The 21188-nt window shown below is 39.5% G+C and overlaps 2 protein-coding genes across 16 annotated transcripts in view; one reads left to right on the forward strand and one right to left on the reverse strand.

The window, feature by feature from the left end:
* The first annotated feature begins 986 nt into the window (after window positions 1-986).
* Window positions 987-17997, forward strand: HELB (DNA helicase B). 3 transcript variants are annotated; one of them, XM_054070668.1, is made up of 13 exons: window positions 987-1188; window positions 3045-3419; window positions 5869-6095; window positions 7381-8235; window positions 9214-9385; window positions 10138-10279; window positions 10927-11057; window positions 12105-12189; window positions 13535-13594; window positions 14165-14369; window positions 15195-15329; window positions 15588-16034; window positions 16951-17997. In XM_054070668.1, the coding sequence occupies exons 1-13, from the start codon at window positions 1026-1028 to the stop codon at window positions 17035-17037; spliced, it is 3084 nt and encodes a 1027-aa protein (XP_053926643.1). In that variant the 5' UTR covers window positions 987-1025; the 3' UTR covers window positions 17038-17997. The 3 variants fall into 3 exon arrangements, with proteins under 3 accessions (XP_053926643.1, XP_053926650.1, XP_053926658.1); XM_054070675.1 differs by lacking the exon at window positions 987-1188 and having other exon boundaries at window positions 3291-3419; window positions 5354-6095; window positions 16951-17992; XM_054070683.1 differs by lacking the exons at window positions 987-1188; window positions 3045-3419 and adding an exon at window positions 3426-5530 and having other exon boundaries at window positions 16951-17992.
* A 185-nt stretch (window positions 17998-18182) lies between these two features.
* GRIP1 (glutamate receptor interacting protein 1) overlaps window positions 18183-21188 on the reverse strand; it is a 334162-nt gene continuing 331156 nt past the window's right edge. For all 13 annotated transcript variants that reach the window (XM_054070632.1, XM_054070596.1, XM_054070639.1 and 10 more), the window contains 2 exons: window positions 20710-20856; window positions 18183-19686 (listed from right to left, as the gene is read on the reverse strand). In XM_054070632.1, coding sequence (XP_053926607.1) covers window positions 19450-19686; window positions 20710-20856 — 384 coding nt within the window. In that variant the 3' untranslated portion in view covers window positions 18183-19449. The remainder of the gene's footprint in view (window positions 19687-20709; window positions 20857-21188) is intronic.

The following is a 21188-nucleotide window of genomic DNA, read 5'->3' on the forward strand; positions in this document are numbered from 1 at the left end:
AAATTAACCTGAATGTCTCTGTCCCATCTCTTGTCTCCCTTTTATAGGGCATGTGTTTTCAGTCTGCCATATAAAGGAATTACTTCATTATCTGTGAATTAAGCTGAAGAAATAATATTATTTAAAGTTAACTCACAGAAGAACTGCAAACAACTATTTTAAGATGCTATGTTTGCATGAGACTTGAAGATGGTTTTAAAAATCACGTAAGTTGTATGTCTCCGTCTTTCTATGGATATTGCTTGACACAGTCGACTGAACATGAGCCAGCAATGTGCCCAGGTGGCCAAGAAGGCCAATGGCATCTTGGCTTGTATCAGAAATGACACGGCCAGCAGGTCCAGGGAGGTTATTCTGCCCCTGTACTCGGCACCAGCGAGACCATACCTCGAATCCTGTGTTCAGTTCTGGGTCCCTCACCACAAGAAGGATGTTGAGGCTCTGGAGCGTGTCCAGAGAAGAGCAATGAAGCTGGTGAGGGGGCTGGAGAACAAGTCTTATGAGGAGCAGCTGAGAGAGCTGGGGTTGTTTAGCCTGGAGGAGGCTGAGGGGAGTCCTTATTACCCTCTACAACTGCCTGAAAGGAGGTTGTGGAGAGGAGGGTGTTGGTTTCCCTGACAGCAAGTGACAGGACAAGGGCTAATGGCCTCAAGATGCGTGAGGGGAGATTCAGATTGACTATTAGGAGGAATTTATTCACTGAAAGGGTTCTCGGGCACTGGCACAGCTGCCCGGGGAGGTGGTTGAGTCACTATCCTTGGAGGGGTTTAAAAGACAGGTAGATCAGAGAGCTGGTTTAGTACTGGACAGACACGTTTGGACTACATGACCTCAAAGGTCTTTTCCACCCAGAGGACACTACACTTCCCCTCCAGAGGCACTACAGCCCCTCCCCGCTTCCCCGGCACCCGCAAACACGGCCCCCCAGTACCCATGACGGCGCGCCACGCCCGACGTCTCCCTCCGCGCCGGGAACGTGCGGCGCGAGGGGCGGGGCCGGCGGAGGGATCGGGCGCGGGGGCGCCATGGCGGCGGAGCTGTGGGGGGTGCTGCTGCCCCCGCGCCGGGCGGCGGGCTCGGAGGAGGACACCGAGGAGGAGTCTGAGGAGGAGCCGTACTTGGACGAAGCCGCGCTCCTGGACGCTTCCGAGAGGGAGCTGGCGGCCGCGCTGCCCCCGCGCCGAGCCGGTGAGGGGCGGTGGGAGCGGGGCGCGCAGGCCCGGGTGCCCCTCCCCTCCTCTTGGTGCCCCTCCCCTCCTCTTGGTGCCCCTCCCCTCCTCTTGGTGCCCCTCCCCTTCTCTTGGTGCCCCTCCCCTCCTTTTGGTGCCCCTCCCCTCCTTTTGGTGCCCCTCTCCTCCGTGTCCCTCCCCTTCCCTCGGTGCCCGTTCCCTCCTCTGCCCCGGTCCCCCCCTGATTCCTCCCTCTCTTCCCCTGCCCCTGTGCACTCACCTGACCCCGGTGCCTCCCTTTCCCCCACTGCCCTCCCCCGCCTTCCCCTGCTCCTGGTGCCTCCCTCGTCCTCCTCTGCCCCTGGTGCCTTCCCCTTCCCTTGGTACTCCTCCCCTGCCCCTCCTGCCTTCCCCTGCCCTACCCTGCCTCTGGTGCCCTGCCCTACCCTTGGTGCCCCTTCCCTGCCCTTGATACCCCCAGTGCCCTCCCTTGCCCCTCGTGCCCTGCTCTGCTTCTGATGTCCCTCCCCTGCCCCCGTGGTGCTGCGTTAGAAAGGGGTGAGCTGCACCCTGCGCCCGCGGAGATGCAGCTCTCCCGATTTGGCCCTGTCCCCGACAGCCTCCTCGTGGCGGCCGGTTGTGTGCTCACACAGAGTGCTTAAAAATTACATCAAAGCAAAACTCGCTCCTTTCCCAGTTCCTGAATTCCTAACAAGCACGGGGAAAATCACAGAATCACAAGGTTGGAAAGGACCCATTGGATCATCGAGTCCAACCATTCCTAACACTCCCTAAACCATGTCCCTCAGCACTTCATCCACCCGTTCCTTAAACACCTCCAGGGAAGGCCACTCGACCACCTGCCTGGGCAGCCTGTTCCAGTGCCTAATGACTCTTTGATCTGAATGTAAAATGAAAAATGATCTGAAGTAGGTTAAAAGTCTTGCAGAATTGGTAGAAGAGTAGTGGAATTTGTGCTTTTCTTTGGCTACAGTAAGAAAACATAAATTTTTTTTCCTCCAAGTTAACTTTATACAATAAGATGCATAATTTTTCTTTTATGATATGTAAGGGTTGATAGTTGACATTAATAATTCCCTACTTTCTATTTAGCACTTAGAAAAGCAGGTGACATTGGACCAACTTCTGCCTAGCAAGACCATTGTATCCATAAAGTGTTTTAAAAATGACTAAATTGAGCTAAGTAACAAGGGGAAAATAAACAGCCAAATTGTCATGGACCTGAGAGCTGCTGGTACTCTGGTTTGGTGACCAAGAGGTCCTGTGAAATCTAGATGCTGTCTTTGTTCTGGTCATCCCCAGTCGTGGATTGAGGAATGATGTATTAATTTTTGTGAGGGAGAGAGGGTGGAAAGAGGAGGCAAAGCAGGTCATAGGAAATGTGAAGAGTTTATTATATTAATTTCTTATGATTATGGTGGTTTCATTTACAAGAAGTATTTTGTATAAAAATGTATCTGAGCACGTGAGCATCATGGTGCAAGGCTTTATGACAGAAAGGTTTAAAATTGAATTGCAAACGACTTGGCATAAATGATGTAATACTAAATCATATGCCAATATGTTTAATTGACTTAATATTCATACACAAGTTTAATTTTGTAGCTCTGATAGTTAGAGAAGTAGTTTTAGTGCTTTTTTTTTCTGAGGTTGGTTTTCGTTTTGCTTTTAGATACTACGGGAAAGACTGACATCGGGAAGTTGATGGAAAACCATGCTTTACTTTTGTTACTGTAATTTATACAAAAGACAAAAATAAGCTTTGCATGAACAGAGCTCTTCTACTCTAACCAAACTTTTACTGTTTATAACTATCAATTAACAAAAATTTTATTTCTCTTTTTAATGATTCAGTTGTTATACAAGAAGAGAACTCCAAAAAGGAGTATGAAGTAGTTGGACGTTTCCCATTAGTTGGCCCTTGGTGGAGAGTTAATGTTAAAGTTAAAAAAATGGGGTCGAAGTACTTTGTGCAAGGATATCCATCGTATTTTCTGCGAACTGATATAGAAGAAAACAACCGACAAGTGTTTTCACTCTTTCTGAAGGAATGTGCCGTTCCTGATTATTTTAAAGAAAAGTTTTTTGCTTGGCTTCCTACGGATTCTATGCTGAGTTTTGGAAATCTTGAAGAAAAACTAAAACAGTTCCAAGTTTCACACTTACAGACAGGGAAGAAACAAAGAGACACCAAGGATTATGACATCTTCTACTATATTTCAAAATCATGTAGGTATATTCTGTGCTATTTTGATTATTTTAAAAGCTAATGAGTTCTGTGTTGGATACTGTGTTCAAGTTAACATGTCTTCATATGAAATTTATACTCAAATGTATTTTGGAGATGTAAAGGTTCTTCTTTTTTTAAATTTGAGGACAGTGGGACAGCTGAACAATTGAATGTAGGCATATAGTTAGAAACACATGAGGACTTGCCCAGGTTACTTGGACTTACTGAGTGGAATTGTCTGCACTAGGGATGCAAAGACATTGGTGCAGGCTTCCTATAGTTTATTCAGATATAACAAGTCTTATTGAAAAATGGGTTTAGCACTGCTTAAACATGGTGGTATAGCTTTTTAGGGCAAATACATGTTCAGAAACAGTATGGCTGCTTCTTTGTAGTGCAGAGGAACAGCTAATGAGCTCAGTGTAGTCCAAATCGGCTGCACTAAATATGCTATCTTAAGTGTTTTTGAACCCTGCCCATCAGTAGGTAGGTATCGCTGGTGAGCAGTGTGGAGACACTGGAGTGTCCCTGCATGGTGATGGATCAGGACTGCTGAGGACTGGATTGTGGACTGTGTTTGTGTGACTACATGAGTGTTAGGGATTGGATTAGGAGTGTGCTTTTGAAGCAAACATCCCTCTTGTCCCCGTTGTAATGCAGTCTCTGAGAGTATTGACTGTATTCCTGCTGGATGAAACACAAAAGATATTTTCTAGTTGCACACTTAACGTACTGTAGCCCCTAATGAGCATTCAGTCTGTGGGACCAGACTATAGGTGATCTGAAGCAAAACACTGAAATACAAAAAGTTAAGATGTTGGATATGTGTCTCTAGCACTAGCTCGCTTGTTTTGCCCCAGTGATCTGTTTCCATCATACCATGTACCTGATGTAGACAGGCAGTCCTGGGTTGGTGCTTTACAGAGCCACTTAGGTGTCAGTGCCATGGGACTCAGTACCCTGAATTGGAGGAGTTCTTTTAAATTCAGCCACAGCTGTGCATGAATCTGTCCAAACAGGCTGGGCCTATCTACTGTTAGGTGCAAGCAAATGAAGTCTTCCAGTACCTGGTTTACTGGGCAGTGTCAGGTCAAAAGATGGGGGTGACTATTTCAGAGGTCACATCCTGTCTAGCAGGAGAGTTCAGAGCTTCTACTAGACTTAAGCTGACTTGACTCTAAATCATCTGTGTAAGGAGAGGAAAATTTTCACAGTGAAAATTCTGTGAACTTTCAGGCTTTTTGTTCTGTTTATATAGTGGTAGAAAAGTTCTTAACCACTCTTTATATAGACTCTGAATCTTTTTGTGACCACATAAGGATGGGAATCAAAGTGGTAGAAACTCAGATGTGGTTTGCTGCATGACTTTTAAGGGGATCACTTTTGACTGAGGCTTGTCACAAATGTTGGTGAAGATTGCACAGTGTACCTAGGTATCCTGTTCACTGTTCTTTGTAGCTGGCAGATTTTTCCCAGTATCTCACTTAAATTACTTTGCTACAAATTAAACTTTCTTGTATAACTGGGCACCAGAAACAACTCACTCCCCTGGGGTTCATGTTACTGCTATTACTGTTGTCCTTTTTTTTCTGTTAGTCATTAATTGTAATGGGCTTGAGCAGTTTGTTCAAGCCTTCATGGGAGTTTTGTGTGGAAATAATGTGTTGATTCTCCAGATGTAAACAAAGTATTTGCTTTAAAGGGAAAAGGTTTTATCTTTGCCTTTTTGTAGGTGAGACAGTGATCAGACAAAGTACTTAACTGAGAGAAATTGGTGTTTTAAATTTAGAATTATGACGTTTCCTTAACACTTAATTTAAAGTTGCAGGTTTTTTTTCTTGTCAAGATATAAGGCTTCTAAAAGTCTCACTTTCTTCTGCAACTTGTTTTTTTTTTTATTGAGCAAATCAGTTTCATTGTACCCTTTTTGCAGATCGAAGACTGATATAAACAGGGAAAGTGACAGCTTAATTCTGGGGTCATTGAGAAAGCCAGTGGAGAGCACTGTTTTCCTATGTCCCTCTACTGATCTGATACAGCAAATTTAGAAGCCTCTCTTATTTTGCATTTTAAATGTTCTTCTGTACATCTGTATGAAAATTATCTTCAGGTAAGAGGCAGGTGTGCTGAGATCTTAAATGACTTTCTACAAAATGTTGTTGAGTGTGCAATTTAAACCAAGTGTATAATACATATTTTCCAAATGAGTACATTTAGTTGCCATTTTTATGTCATTGTTTACCTTGTTTTTTCCCAAGGCAGTTCAGGGAAAACAGATATTATATTAAAATAATTTGAAAAGGATTACATAGAATAAGAAACTGAAAGAAATCTGGCATGTTTTGGATGTAGGGGAAGCAGAAGGATAAAAGACAGTGTCAGTTTAAATTGCCTTTACAGATATCTTTGTATATTGCGTCAATCTTTTTTGGTTTATGGTGCACACAGTTGCAGGAAAGGCAGTATTGGTAGCTCTGGCTTTTCCAATGCTACTGGAGTTCTTGCCGATTCTTCTGCCACGCCATTTCTGCTGTCTATTGGATATGGTGCATTGGCAAGGAAAGTCTGAAGAAAACAATTGTACCGATGGTGAGGAAATATATTTTCAAGACAAGATGCTAACAAAATTGGATGAGATATTAAAGAATGAGCCATGGAAACTTGGATTCAGCAGGGTAAGTATTAAACTGGGAAAAGAGTGTGATGTTGGTGACATTTGAGCTTCATTGGAGTACAGTGCCATTTCAGTTATGTTCAGTTTATTAACTGGGCATTTATAGGAGGTAAGCTCAGTTCATTGGGAAGTGGATCATGGACTGGACGTTGTTTTAGCAAAGTTGGTATTTTTTTCCTGCTGGTCTAAAATAAATTCGTCTTGGAAGATTTAAAAAGTGGTTTTGTTACAACTGTTTATTTAAGCCTTTTTTGCAACGAACAGAAAATTAAATATTTGTGGTAATTGGACCAAAAGTAAGAAAATGCATTGGAACCCCTTGGTTGTCCTGTTCAGTTTTATACCAGCAAACGAGATTTTATGTCCTTAATACATAGAATGGTATCAATGTTTGCATAGTGAGGTCAAGAGATCATCTGGTCTAGTGGTTCTCCTTTTTTTATAATGGCATTTGTGGTGGCTGCTTACCTTCCTGTTTTCCTCTGCTAAGCTTGCTGTGCTACTTTATGGCTGCACCTCGCCTTAGTAGTCCTGTAGCTCATATGGGAGCTGTAGCTTAATAGTACCCTCTGCTGTAGGCCCCTTAGTGCTGCTACTGACAGATGTACTGACTTGTCTTTAAGACCTCCAGTTTGAGAGCTTCAGCAGTCTAGCCAATGTATTTAAATGTTTCATGTCCTTTCCTCTAAAAAAAGCTTTTCCTGATGTCCAATTTGACTGTCCCTTGATGTGATACAGATTTATTGGTTTTTTTTTTCTTGTACCAAGGACCAGCATTCTCACTGTGGTTTTTTATCACTTGAAAGCTGTCTTTCACTTTTTCTCTTAAGACTCAGCGAGTCCATTTTTTTGCATATCTCAGTCTTTCACTCTTTTGTGCTAGTCTTTATAAAGTTCTGTATTTCTTGAAGTTGCACAGTCAGTATTGGGTACAGTATTTTCCTATGCTCTGTTGCAACAGTTTTAGTACCTTTACTTTAAATTGTGCTAATTACGTGTTAGTTCTCCCTAATACTCAATTTCTGTAATATCAGGTTTTGATTTTTAAAGTTTGTTTTATACAGAAGGGTGACTGAGAGGAATTATCATTCCATCTTACTTTTAAATATCTTGTTTTCGTGTAGCTTGAAAATCGCAACTTCGTACATTATGAAAAATGCATGAATTTCTGTAGAATTCCACCTTCTGAATTGCAGTTTGTATTTACTAGGAGGAATGTTGTTCGGCAAGAGGCTTACATCTTCTGAGATAAATATATGTTCGCTTCTATTCTTTTTGGGGAGAAGATGACCTACAGGGAACTGAACCTTTCTTACTGTGAGTCAACGTGGACCGCCTTTTGCCAGTGTGAACATCTCCTCTGGAAGATTCCTGACTTGCAGAAGAATGCATTAATTCTGTATGATCAGCTCAAGAAACAGTGTAGAGAAATGGGACACACTTATGAAGATCAAGACGAATTAGCACGTTTTGTGTCTAAAGATATGTCCATTGAGCATGCTTGGCAATCTCTTGAATTTTTGAAAGATCAGCATGTAGTGATTAAAGAGAAAAAATTAGTGTTTCTGCCTCATCTTCACAAATCTGAAAAAGACATTGCAATGTATGTAGGTAACCTTCTAACAAACCCCTCATGGCATCTGGATGTTGATGCGAGAAAGATACTTAGCAGTGAGACATCAAGAGAAATGGTAGATAACAAAGTGAACGGTACCCAGGCTCATGAAATGGAACGTCTGGACAATCGTAACTGTGAAAATCAATTTCCTGAAAAGGAAGTGGAGTCTGCATCTGGTACCCAAAGTAAAGCAGAGGTAGACTTAGATCAGGTGATTGCTATGGAAAAGATTTGTTTTAATCCTGTCACAATCATAAGTGGAAAAGGAGGCTGTGGGAAGAGTACAATAGTTAGTTGCCTTTTTCGTCACTTAAAGCAGGTGGAAAAAGAAGTGGAAGCTGCTTCTAGGGACTTTGAAGAAGACCTGGATGCATCTGAGGAGTGGAATACCTTTGATGATCATTTGGAGTCAGAGAATATATACACAAAAAAAATTTTGAATGTACTATTTACTGCACCGACAGGGAGGGCTGCAAGCCTTTTGAGTGAAAAAACTAAGCTTCCTGCATATACATTGCATCAGGTAAGGAATTGTTACGTTTTTCTTGTAATTGTGTTCTCAAAGACCTTTTGGCCCTGTCCCTTCTTGTTTTGGAAAAAAGCTTATTGAACTTTCCTCATGAACTGTGTAGCTATTAATTGTAATGCTTAGGTACTGCTTGTCAGCATTTGAAAGTCAGTGTTACATTTTGGGGAAATACATCATTTGGTATAACTTTGGTATTTTTTTCTACTTATATGCATCTCAACTTTGTGCCTTTCTAAAGCATCTGGTCTTTTTAGCTTCTCTGGTTTTGTTTTTTTTTAGTTAACACAGAAATACTTTCTAGATGGCAGAGCTATTTTCTATTGTGCTGTTGCTTACAATCATACTGATACCTGCAAATACATGAAGGGATCTGTAGCCTGGGATTGAATATTGAGATAAATTTCATTCACACTGTTTTCTTAATTACTCTTAAATGATCTGCCCTATTTTTTTTAGAACAAAGTGGAAAGCAAACTCTTCATTAACAAACTTAGGTGAAGTTTCTGTTGTCCTGGATAGTGGAAGGTGCCAAGAAGAACTTGGAGGTGTGGAATAACCTCTATAAATCAAATTATTATAAGAACATAAAAGTACTGCGGCCTTATTCTGTCTTTGGGGTTGAGGTAGTTGGGGATTTATTAATGTCAGCAAGTTGTAGCAGGAGGTGTTCTATTACTGAACAACTTAATGGCTGACCTGATATCCTTTAGGGTCCCTACACTAAAACCAGGATGCATTTCTGGGCTTTTATGTAAGAAAGTGTTGATAATCTCAACTAGAATGTATTCGCCAAGGAGGAAAATAGGGCTGAATGCTTGAGTCTTCTGAGTCTTAAGAGGCTTGAGTTCAGAATTTCAGATAATAGCTCTAAATAGCTCTAAATTAGAAGATACCACACTCTGGCTACCTTTATAAGACAGTTGTTTACAATTGATTAGTGTCAGAACTTGATATATTTATTTTTGTTTCTAGGTCATCTATAGTTTTAGATCATGGAGGCATAGCGAACAAGTACAGCCGTGGAAGTTTTCTACTGTGACGATTCTGATTGTGGATGAAGGAAGTTTGGTGTCTGTTCACATTCTTAGTTTAGTTTTAAAACTATTGTTGGAGCATGCTCAGCTTGCCAAACTTATTATTCTAGGTAAGTGAAACAGTAAACGTAGCACTATATGATATACAGCATACAGTAAAGTATCAGAGCTGCCACTTGTCTCTCTGAGTCTCTTGAAAACTCCAGACTGTTACATTGTTCTGTAGCTGCGTATTCCTGCTAAGGTCAGATGAGACAGTTCCCCATCTCAGCTGTCTCTTTGAAAGTATCAGTATCTCTGGTCTCTGTTTAGCTGTGTTTTGTCTGATTCTGAAAGCATCATGACTTCCATGTGGTAGCTTATTACATCTTGCAACTGGAAAACTTTTCTGATTTCCTTAAATTATAGAAGTGCTAGCGTATTAATCACGTTACAGGGGAGGTTTCCTGTCATTCTTAAAGCTAGGACCATCTTGTTCTGATTCAGAGGGGAAAACAAAGTATAAAATCAAAATTTTCTGCTTTCTCAGAGGTTTGCTTTTTGGCATGCCATATATATGGCATTTGTTTTTAAATATGTAGCTTTCAAAATGTGCTTGAATAAAATGTGATTATCTGTCAATGTTCATCATGCAGAGTGATTTGCACTTGCTAGTAAAGCATTACTGAGTGAGGAATATGAAAAAATTAAACTATACTACAGCCTGATTCCCCAAACAGTTTCTTGGATTTTTTAAAGTTTTATTTTGTATTGAGGAAACATTTCACTATGTAGAGGGTTGAGAAGTTATTAGTTCAGTGGTTTTTTAAGACTGTTTAGCAGATGATTGCCTCTCACAAATACTGATTTGCATTCTGTTTAGGTGATACTAAACAGCTGCCAAGCATAGACCCGGGAAACTTGTTAGCTGATATCTTTGAGGGTCTAAAATCAAGAGGTTTTTCTGTGGAACTGCGAACTAATCACAGAGCTGAATCGCAACTTATTGTAGATAATGCATCAAGGTAGGATTTCCATATCTGTGCAAGAAGCATTCCCGTAGTAGGACTGGTCCTTAACCTGCAAAGTAGTAGTGCATCCAGATTTGACTTTATAGTACTGCTTCTGTTACAGTTGCATATTCAAAATCAATAACAAGAGTTTTAAAAACAAACAACCACTCCGAAAAACAGCAACGAGACCCCACAGGAGTACATGTATTGGACAAAAAATGTGTGTGCTGGAATACTTTTGAATTTTGCATGTGCACAAATCACTGTATGCTTTCTGAAATTACTTAAAATTGCTTTCCTAAAAAAAGAAGTTTTAAAGACGTTGCTGATAAGTGTGGCCTAATTACATTTCAAGTTTAGATGTCAAGGGCCATTAAATAATCATTTCCCTTTTTTTTTTTTTTTCTGTATTAGTACCTAGAATCTCTAAATGTTTCCAGGATTTGCATTCTATCAGTGTCTGAAAGTAATCCTGTTTACTATCAGTTCATGATTTCTTTTTTTAAACTTCAAATAACAAATTTTGGGTCTGAGTGCCCAAGAACATTTGATATTGATTGGCATTTGAGAGTATTCTGAACATTTGCAAGTTATCCAGAACTACCGAGTGTTTTACAAACACTCCCCTTTTTTTTTCTCCCTCCACTTCTCTGGTAAAGAATCTCTCAGCGGAAGTTTCCCGAATTTGATGAGGTGCTGAAAGTTCCTGGTTGGAATGAGGAAATGAAAATGCCAAGCCCGGAGAAGAAATTCATTCTTATTGCTTTGCCTGCTGGTGGGGGTTGTGATGGTACGTGTGCACTGTCAGTTTGTGATCTTGACTTGTGCTTTGGTAAAGGATAGACTGTTTGGCTGGAACAAATATTTTGGGAAGATTTTAGTCTGGTTTTGTTTATGGAATAAATTTAAATATTAGATTAGTTGTTTACCTTTTGCCCTTTGTAAGAGCATGCAGCAAGACCCCTAAGAGCAAAGGATATGTTGTGGAGCTCCAACTCATCAGTTAGATTTTGAAATGGGGGCGATACACTTTCCAGCAGTGTAATCAGATGTGATCATCTTTTTATGTTGTAGCTGGAGCTGTCAAACCTTAAAAGATTAAATTTTTCAGAAGTGAATCGTTGAGTAGACAGCAACTGTAGCAGGATGGTGTGTTGAGACAGGACTGTGCCCCCAACAGTACAATCATGTTAGGAAAACGAAAGCCTTGGGGACACTAGAGTTTCTTTCAAAATGTTTTGGGGTCAGTGTTAGGGCCATTGTTCTTCATTTTTTTGACCTTTACTGGAAAAGTAGATTGAGTTGTCTCTACTTTACATGCATCAAAAAGCTTCAAGGACAATGTGATAAAAAAATAGTGTGAATATTATCACCTTATCTTACTATAGTAACTTACTCAGCATACAGAATACTAAAAATGGGTTTCTTCTGTGGAATCTAAATGTATAGGTCTGTGGCTTAAAAATGTTCTCCCTTTACCTCTTTAATGTGCTGTATCAAAACCTTATTTTGCATGAATTACGCTCTATGCAGCCATTTAACACAGAGAAATAAGAATTTCTCTCCTTCCATATTACTCTTGGCTCTTAGATTTTAGTAGTGGGATAACTGCATGATCCTTTTTGCAGGGAGCACATGTATGGGTGTTTTGTGGTGTGTTTTTTTTTGTGGGGGGGGTGTTAGTGTAGTGTTGGGGGGGGTTGTTGGTTTAAAAAAGTTGAAATGTGATTGAAGCAAGAAATAAGCAAAGGCAATTTCAGATTAAATTATAATTTTCTTTCTTAAGTTGTTTGTTATGCATATTTTTATGCCTTACCTTTTATGTCTTCTAAAACAGGTTTACAAACTGCCATAAAGACTTTGCTTAAAAAAGGACCAGGATTGCAGGATGCCAAACAGTCGCAGTTCATTGCTTTCAGAAGGTAACAGAGCATGCAGGCAGATATTGAAAAAAATCCTTGGTAGCAGCCACATTCTTAAAATAGCTGAATGTGTTGAGTCGGAGAGTTGAGGCAATATAAAATCACTAGAGAAAACCACAGGCCAGGTGTCTGTTCCTGTACCTTCTGGTTGCCCCAAGTTTCTCCGTGAAGAGGTGCTTCGTTTTTTTTATGAGCTTAATGTTATTTTGCACCATGATTTGTACCTTTATGTTCATGTTCATCTGCACTGTTTATGGTAAAGAAACAAAAGATGGATATAAATGGTCAAGTTTGGTAGTAGATTCTCTGAGAGCCTGTGCTCTGGTGTTTGCTAACAGTGCAGTAGTCTTCATAAACCAAAGGTAAGGGCTTGACTGCAGGAAAAACCTGAAAAATACAAAGAAATGTCTGTATTGAAATGTACCCCATTGTGGCAGATGGGAATTCCAGGGCACATGATGGAACATGCACCTTACTGTCTACGCATGCTTCTGTCACAGGTGGACACTGACCAGATGACAGAAGATACTTGCACTCTGATCATGTAATGAGGGCCAGATTTAGTCATCTATCTGATGGGTGTTAGTGCTCCTGCTGGGCAATGGCAAATGCCTGCAGTTTGGATATCTAGAAGTGCAATACTTTTCATTTGAGAAGGGGTGTAGGGCACTAACACACTTTGAAGAAAGATTGGAAAGGTTAGTAATCACTGGTAATGTGAACCATCACAGGAACATGAATAGTATGTATGGCCTCACGGAAATGCTGAAGGGATAAAAGTAATAGCCAGTAGTAGCAATAGTCCATAAATTTACGCTTCTGCACAGAAGAGAGTTTTTAATTTGAGAAAGTTATTTTTCACAAATAAAAGTGGAAGACTTTTTTCTTAAGTACTCTGAAATCAAATTTATTTCTCCAATCTGCATTCAAGTACAATACTGTTCTCAATGATTTCCATTTAGGAATCTTCTATAATATATGTATTGGTTCTTAATCTGGAATTAAAAGCTAAAATTCCAGGCCTTTAAAAAGCAAATAAATCTTCTGACTATTTTTAATACATCCAAAGCCAGAAAATAATGTGTCCAGGTTTTAATTTTTCTTTTCTCTTAAAATCAGATCTAGCTAGTCTATGTTTATGTCACAAACATCCTTTCCTTGCTTTCTATGTTAGCTAGACAGACTTCTTCCTTGACTGCTTTATCTTCTAGACTCGGAATCGGTGACTGGTCGTTGTTGGTGAAAGAGCATCATAGCTAAACCAGACTTTTCCCATTATTTATAAATTAATGGTAATGTGACATTGCCTGTAATTTTGTTCATGTTCTTGTTTTGTATGATTTAGGCAAGATTGCGATCTAATAAATGAGGTTTGCTGCCAACACTATTCAAATCATGCAATCAGGTAAGCCAGTGTTTTGCTATTTTTCCTGTGAGCAATCTCACTTTGTTTTTGAAAGTGTTAAAGTCAGGGCAACAACCTATATAAGAACATAAAACTTGCAAGGTATTGTCTGCATCTAATTATATATATTAGAAATAATTTATGTAATAATCTTTCTTTGATGGGTTCTTTAATTTCAGCTGGACTGTGAACGGAGATAACATAAACCTAGTGTTTGCCATTATGTGAATTCCAAGATTTTGAGATACCGTTGCATATTTAAAATTGATATAAAAGCAACTTGGAAAAAAGCCTCAAGATTAATTAACTTTTACCACTGTATGATTTCTAGATAGATTCTGAAATATTTTTGGAAGCAGGATTTTGGTGCTACTCCATGTTACTGTTTTTTTTTTACCAAAAGGTTTTACAAAACATCTTTTAAATGCAAGTTGTCTTAACTGTTTTGAATTTATTTTTTTTAATCTGGCGCCAAGTATAGAGAGGGGAAAGAGAAGAAACACTGAGATGGTAAATGCATACTTTTGTACTTTTGTAAATATATTTCTCCCTTTTCTTTCTCTGACCTAGGGACCATAAAAAACGACTTTTATTTCAAATTGATGACAAGATTACCTGCACAAGGAATGCATATCTTAAGGATCTCTTGCCAGTCTGTGGTTTCAGAGAGGATCCTAGTTGCCATGAATGCGAAAGTGGAGAACTCCCCCTCACTACAAGGCCTGCTGAGGATGGCAAGCGACTATGCAATGGAGATATATTTTTCATAACAGGGGTAAGTCCTTGCTGCAAGAACGTGCACTAAAAAAAACAGTGGTAACTGATTCAGTCCGTGTTGAATTCACAGTTTAAAATTTTAGTCCGTAATACACAGTTCTTCTGCTAAACTGTCATATAAAAGGCAGGAAAGAGGCAGACTCGCTATAGTGAATAAAGAAAAAAATCTCTGGGGCATTTTTCTAAAGTGTGTTTCAGTTGGTCTGCTTCTGTCCAGTGTAAATAAGTTCTGTAAATACTCAGATGTATTGTAATTCAATGTTTTGGATATAGATAGAAGCATTGTCTTAAGTAAAGAATAAAGCTAATATTACTGCTTGACTTTTCCTCTAGCAGAAAGCTAACTAAAAAATATAGCAATAGAAAACTCTGTGTATTTCTACTGGGTTCAATGAGTTGAGTTGACTTGACAGAGGGTCCAATGAAAGTAACAATAGTTGTGCAGTGGAAAGGGGGACCCTACAGGGTTGATGGGAGAGAATAGGCTCTTCCTCTGTGGCAACAAATTGTTAAATGGCCTCACTGGTTATTTCACTGTACCCTAGGATAATTTTAAGTCTTCTGTGGTTAAAGCTTCCTTTATCAGTATTTTTCTTACTAATCAGAAGGATTTAGGGCAGGCCCTGTATAGTAAAACTGTTTTCCCTGACGGTAGTCAGTGAAAGATGGCGCTACTTTTGGTTTAGTGTGTTCTGAATCTATTTCACTCAGCTGACATTGTAATTTCAGGGAAAGCTAGCATATGGGCACACGCAGGTGTATAGACATCGGTAAAACTGCTGATACAAACGTAGTGCTGAGTGTTCTTGTGCTGTTTCTTTAGGATGTAGAAATTGATAAAGAGCGCTTATTGACCATCAGCAGCACGTATGGCTCCACTTTCACTGTGAGGTATAAGGCAATGAAGAAGCTCTGTCACATAAAACATGCATGGGCCAGAACTATTCACACATTTCAGGTAAAAAATGCTGTGCGACGAAACTTTTTCATGGCTTTATCTTGCTAATGCACTGTATTTTCATGTGAAAGAGTAAAAGCTCTCTTGAAACTAAAATTCCTTGAATGCAGAATAGGAAATAAATACTATTAAAAGTGTCCCTGGTTGTCTTTAACTCCCTTGTTTTTATAAGTTGTCTGTTTTTTTTTTTTTTTTTTTAAAAGAAACCTACTTACTGGTGATGTTAATTTTGATAAGGCCTTCTTAAACATATTTCAGGGTTCTGAGGAAAAAACGGTTGTCTATATGGTTGGCAATCCTGGCCGTCAGCACTGGCAGCATGTGTACACAGCCGTGACCAGAGGACGCTGCCGTGTCTATGTCATAGCTGAAGAGATGCACCTTAGGAGAGCAGTCACCAACAGGAACGTGCCCAGAAAAACTCGCTTACAGAGATTTTTGAGAGAGGCAATCGCAGAAACAAGCAACTGTCCCAAGCAGGCTTCTCCCCTGACAAAGAGCTGGCAAAGTCAAGAGCTTGCAACTCAGTCTGTTTGTGTAACTCAAGGTGCACCTGACCCATCTGAACCTCTGACTGACTTGGTTAAACAGGAGGAGTCAGCAGGTCTTAATGCAGAAGAGCAGATGGGCAATTTGCAGCAAAGTCCACATAAAAGAAAGCAAGGTCTTGCGGAGAATTCTGAAGATGCTATGAAAACACCCTCTGTAAGTATCTCCCTACTGAGAAAGTTCAGAGGAAACTTGCTTTCTCTTTCACCGCCACAAGCCACCTGGATACTGTTATGATTGTTTTATTATTTATTTAATAATTTTCAAGATGACCAGTGAAGCAGTCAAGCTTGGCAGATGTTTTCCTAGAGTCATAAAGGACTAATAGGGAAATTTAAATTATGTCAGTAGTAGTACATTTATACATCTTGTTACTCATTGGAGTAATCCATTGGCTAGCTCAGCTGATATTAGCTTGTTCTTTGTGCACAGAAGGAAGTTTTTAAGAGCTGCCTGCCACGAAGATGATCAGAGGGCTGGAGCACCTCTGCTATGAGGACAGGCTGAGAGGCTTGGGATTGTTAAGCCTGAGAAGGCTACAGGGGGACTTTATAGCGACCTTCCAGTACCTGAAGAGGGTGTACAAGAAAGCTGGGGAGGGACTTTTTACAAGGCTCTGTAGCAATAGGGCGAGGGGAAATGACTTTAAATTGGAAGGGGGAAGATTTAGACTAGACATTAGGGAGAACTTCTTCACGATGAGGGTGGTCAGAGACTGGCACAGGATGCCTAGGGTAGTTGTAGATGCCCCCTCCATGGAAGTGTTCAAGGCCAGGTTGGATGGGGCCTTGAGCAGCGTGGTCTGGTGGGAGGTGTCCCTGCCCATGGCAGCGGGCTTGGAACTGGACGGTCTTTATGGTCCTTTCCAACCCATCCCATTCTATGATTCTATGAATTCCATCATTGAAGTAGATAGATACTTTTTTATCTGGTAAACATAAGTTTGACTACTTTTTTTTTTATCATTGTATCTAATTTCTGAGCTCAGTGGTGAGGAAAGCTGTTTTTGAAGATGTTTCTGTATTTTGCTTCTGGTTCAAACTCTGGTAACGTTTTCATTTCGTTTTGACAGACAAAAGTACAAGATTCTCCACTTGGATGTTCCAGACTTAAGAATCTAACTTTGGGACAATCTCCTAGGAAGCTTTTCAAAAGCTAACAAATGACTAACTGTCCACATTATGAATGTACCTGTTCATTCAGGCCTTCTGAAATGGAGAAGCTTGTTATGCAGATGAATTTCAAAGGCTCTCCTCTGGTAGCACCTTCTGTGAAGAACATAAGTGAACCACTTATATTTTTGGTGATCTCATTTTAGTGGGAGATTCCATGGTGTGTTAGTCATTGAAAATCATATCCTTCTTTTGTTTTGGTGAACTTACAGGTTCTACAGGATCCAGAAGTTCCCTTACAAAATACACAGGGACTTCTTGGTTTAAAGACCAGCCATCCATTCCAAGACTGATCCATCTCCTAACGCAACAGCATTGATGAGAAGCTGTTACTGATGTGCTGAAATTGCAGTTTGCTCTTCAGTCAAAAAGTAGTTTACGAAAGAGACATCATGTTTTTCTACAGTGGTAGAATTATAGGCACAAAGCTTAATCTTGTCAGAAATAGAACAAGAAAGTTGCAGTCAGTGACACTGAAAATTCTTCCCACTTTGTACTTGAAAGTGATGTGAAACTGGCGATTGATGCACTACCTAATGGTCATGTGCCAATAATGCTCTTGGTAAAAAAAACAAATTCCAAGTCAGAGCTCAAATAACATTCCATTTTCACCCTTCTCTGTGTATTATGTGACTTATTGCATTGTAATTTTAGAGGTTTATAGGCTGAATGTTTGTTCAAACTTCAGGACAAATTGTGTTACAATTTTTGACAGCTTGCTTGCTTGCTTTTAACAATTTTTTTTTTCTTCTTACACACATGGCTGGTAAAAGTACCACAGCAAGAAACATGGCATTGTTTGCTCAAACTGTTGAAAAAATATAAAAATCAGGTAGTATTTTTCTACTGTAATGTCTTTAAATCACTATTTATTTCAAGTTATACAGTTTTTCCATACAAATATTTGCAACAGTTTGAATTTCAAAAAACGTAACATAGACGATAAATATCATGCTATTAAAGTATTAAATTTGTACAAAAATACTTTACAGTTTAATACTTATTTGTTACAAATAAAAATACATATTTAAGTGACTCATGAACTTTTTTTTTTTTACATGATTCAGCATTGAATGTCATTCTGGCCTTTTCTGGCAGTGCTGAAATAGAAATTGGAGCTACTCGTGGGTGCAGGGCAGGTGAACTTGATCATGTATTGGAAACAGCAACAGGGATACAGTTAAACAGTTTAAATTGACCAGAAACAACTCTGTAAGGTGATTGCTTAGATATGGAGACTCTACAAATGTACAAATCCAGTATCTTTATATTCACCAATAACAATAATTATTATACCAATAACAACTTGAATACCGGAATAAACCAAAGCAGCTGCTGGTGAGCATATAAAGCAACTGGCAGTTTTTTATTGCTTGGGGGGAGATAGGAGAATTTGTGTGATGTGTTTGTAAGATATATTTACAATTTTAAATTCCAAAAATGTGTTGCAGGGGGTAATGTTTATTACCAAGAAGGCTGAAAACAAAGCATATTAAATAGGACTTTTGGCTCTTCAAGAAATTCTTTGACTTAAAAAGCTCATGTGTGACAGTACAAGTTTACATGTTTATGGATCATTAAAGAGCAGTCTTCCACTGACATTGTTTAAAAAAAAGCCATTTTCTTTTAAAACCTTTCTAATTTGTCTGAACTTGTTTCAGTTTTACTCTTATTCAATAATCCTCCTTCAGAGGTTTTAGCCCACTAAAAAAGTCTCTGCTTAAAAATCCCCTCAGGTTGCAAGACCTACCATTGAATATTTCATTGCATAGGGAATAACACATGTTCTAACAAAATTTACCAAAGTGGGGGAGTAACGTTCACTGCGTACTGCAGTTTCCTATAGGCATTTTGTTAAAACATTTACACCATGCTTTGTCTGAAGAATGCAGCCTTCTTGCCAGTAGAATAAAGGTCCCCAAAAATGCAACGTTAGCCATTTAACAAGAAAATGCGGCGCAGCAATGCCACGCGTCCATCAGATTGTGACTTTCTGATAATGTTTTTAAAACTGGTGTAACCTGGACACCACTGTTAGCAGAGGTTGACTCTGTGCTTTTCCCTCAATCAGCAGCTGCTAATGAAGGGATAGGAACATTTAAATAATGTTTAAACATCTCCCCAGTTTCATATTTGGGGGGAAAAAGGCCCTTATACATTTTTGTACCATTGCTAATGGTAGGTTGTTTAGAATGGAATGACTTGACTTAATGAAGAATTGAGCTTTTTCAAAACTAATTGTGAGTTAATATATAACCCTCGAGACAGACAGACTGACTGACCTGTGCTTTTTAATGCTTTACAGCATGTGAGTCTCAATCTCAGAGAAATCTTAAAAGGATTTAGCACCATAATTGTCTTTCTTTTGTTACTGAATGTCCTACTAAAATGATCTTCTGCTATAAAGTATTTGTAGGATCCCGTGTCTCTGTATTAATGTTAGTGTGTCCGCTCTGTTGAAAGAAGGCGTTATTCTGATCGCTCCACTCCCCGCCTGCTGAACTCTGTGGTTCCGAGCTTCCTTTCTGACATGCCAGTGGGTTTCTGCTAATCACCAGTTCCAGCTTATTGCCAGATTCTGCAATGAGGGGCACAACTAGACAGCAGTCAAAGTCTCTGGTGCGAACATGGTTTACCTGAATGATGAGAAGATTGTTTTTTTTGTTAACCATTTTAGGATAAAGAAATGAGTTCACAAGAAAAACAGGTTTATCATGAAGACAATGGAATCAGATTTAAATACTCCAGACAGAGAATCGCTTGGTACAAGACTCTTTAACCATGGTTTCTGTTCTGAAGTTTTCTACTCACCCTTTAAAAGAGCACAGCTAAAGTGGACGTATAGTCACACTGGTGGCAGCTCTCACAATGCCCACTCCATAAATGAACTTTTAGGGCATGTAGTTTTTCTGTCTTTCATGGTGTTTGCAACAGATCATATCTAAATTTCAATTTATTTCATGTCTTCTCCAGTTTAATTAAATTTATTTGAAGTATTTCATTGAGCTGGTTGACAATTTAGTTTTTCCACCACAGTGCCAAGACCAACTGACATAGTTGGAATGATGTAGAAACACTCACTCATCACCACACTTACCACAGTGCCAACACTTGGATTAAGTATAGAAACAAGTTCTGTATCAAGAACAGCAAAAATTAGAAATCGCTCTGGAAATGCCTTGGGAAATTCCAGCTTTCCGTTGAGCATTTGTATGTTTTCCTTGGAGTTCTGAAATATCTAACATTCTGAAAGAATTTGTTTATATAAATATGCCTTCACAGAAAAATGTAACCTTAATGCCACTGCGTAAAGGCCCAAGTTACTGTGAAGTGCTGCCTTTCTTACTGAGGCTCGAAGTGATTTACACGGCCTCTGGCACAGAGCAATTACATTTATCCTTCTTCCCGTCTCCCTAGATCCATCCTTTCCCAACAGCAATACAAAAAAACAGTATTGCTCATCATTTAAAAAAATAAGCAATGTAGACAATAAGGCTGTTCCAAATAAGTGATGAAAATATTTTGTGCAGTTTTCTGTAATCACGCGTGCGTGGACAGATACCCAAGTGTCCTGCCGGCGTGGTTACAAATCTTTCTACAAAGACATCTACGAGTCACATCCCCTCCTCCTAAAACCTGTGCTGTGCCAGAAACATTACCTGTAAAAGTCTGTCGTATGGTTTTAAACCTCCCAGATCGCCAGGGCCAGCTGGTCGAATGTTTTTAACATACACTCCTTTTTCCAACAAACCATCTGAGACACTGAACCCAAAATCTTCTCCATCCGAGTCCTTGTACAGGGTTACCTGAGGAGGTGATATGACATCATGAGAAGAGAAAAAAAGTCAAAACTTTATCCATATTTCTACAAGCATTAGGCAAGCTTTCTTCCTAGGATGGTTTTGGTGTTCTTTTTTCACAGTAGCAAGATCACTTACCTACTCTTTGGTACTTACAGTATTAGAGTTGTCCCCATTTTGTCATTACATTAATATTCTCAAGAGCCACATTATTCTTCAGTAATAAACAACCCTTTTCACTTCTGCTCATCAGCTGGAAATTTATTGTATTTAGCCCACCTTTTGTACTCAGTTTTTAGAGTCTTAGTTTTTTGTTAACCTGTTCTCTAGTTGCCAGG

The sequence above is a fragment of the Cuculus canorus genome, chromosome 1, assembly GCF_017976375.1.
Source record: "Cuculus canorus isolate bCucCan1 chromosome 1, bCucCan1.pri, whole genome shotgun sequence".
Lineage (NCBI taxonomy): Eukaryota > Metazoa > Chordata > Aves > Cuculiformes > Cuculidae > Cuculus > Cuculus canorus.

Bases quoted from the DNA above. Each gene is read 5' to 3' on its own strand.
- HELB (XM_054070668.1), top strand. From the start codon at position 1,026: ATGGCGGCGGAGCTGTGGGGGGTGCTGCTGCCCCCGCGCCGGGCGGCG. The intron at 3,420-5,868 runs GTAGGTATATTC...TGGTGCACACAG, and splicing joins CTACTATATTTCAAAATCAT to TTGCAGGAAAGGCAGTATTG. The intron at 6,096-7,380 runs GTAAGTATTAAA...TTTGGGGAGAAG, and splicing joins GGAAACTTGGATTCAGCAGG to ATGACCTACAGGGAACTGAA.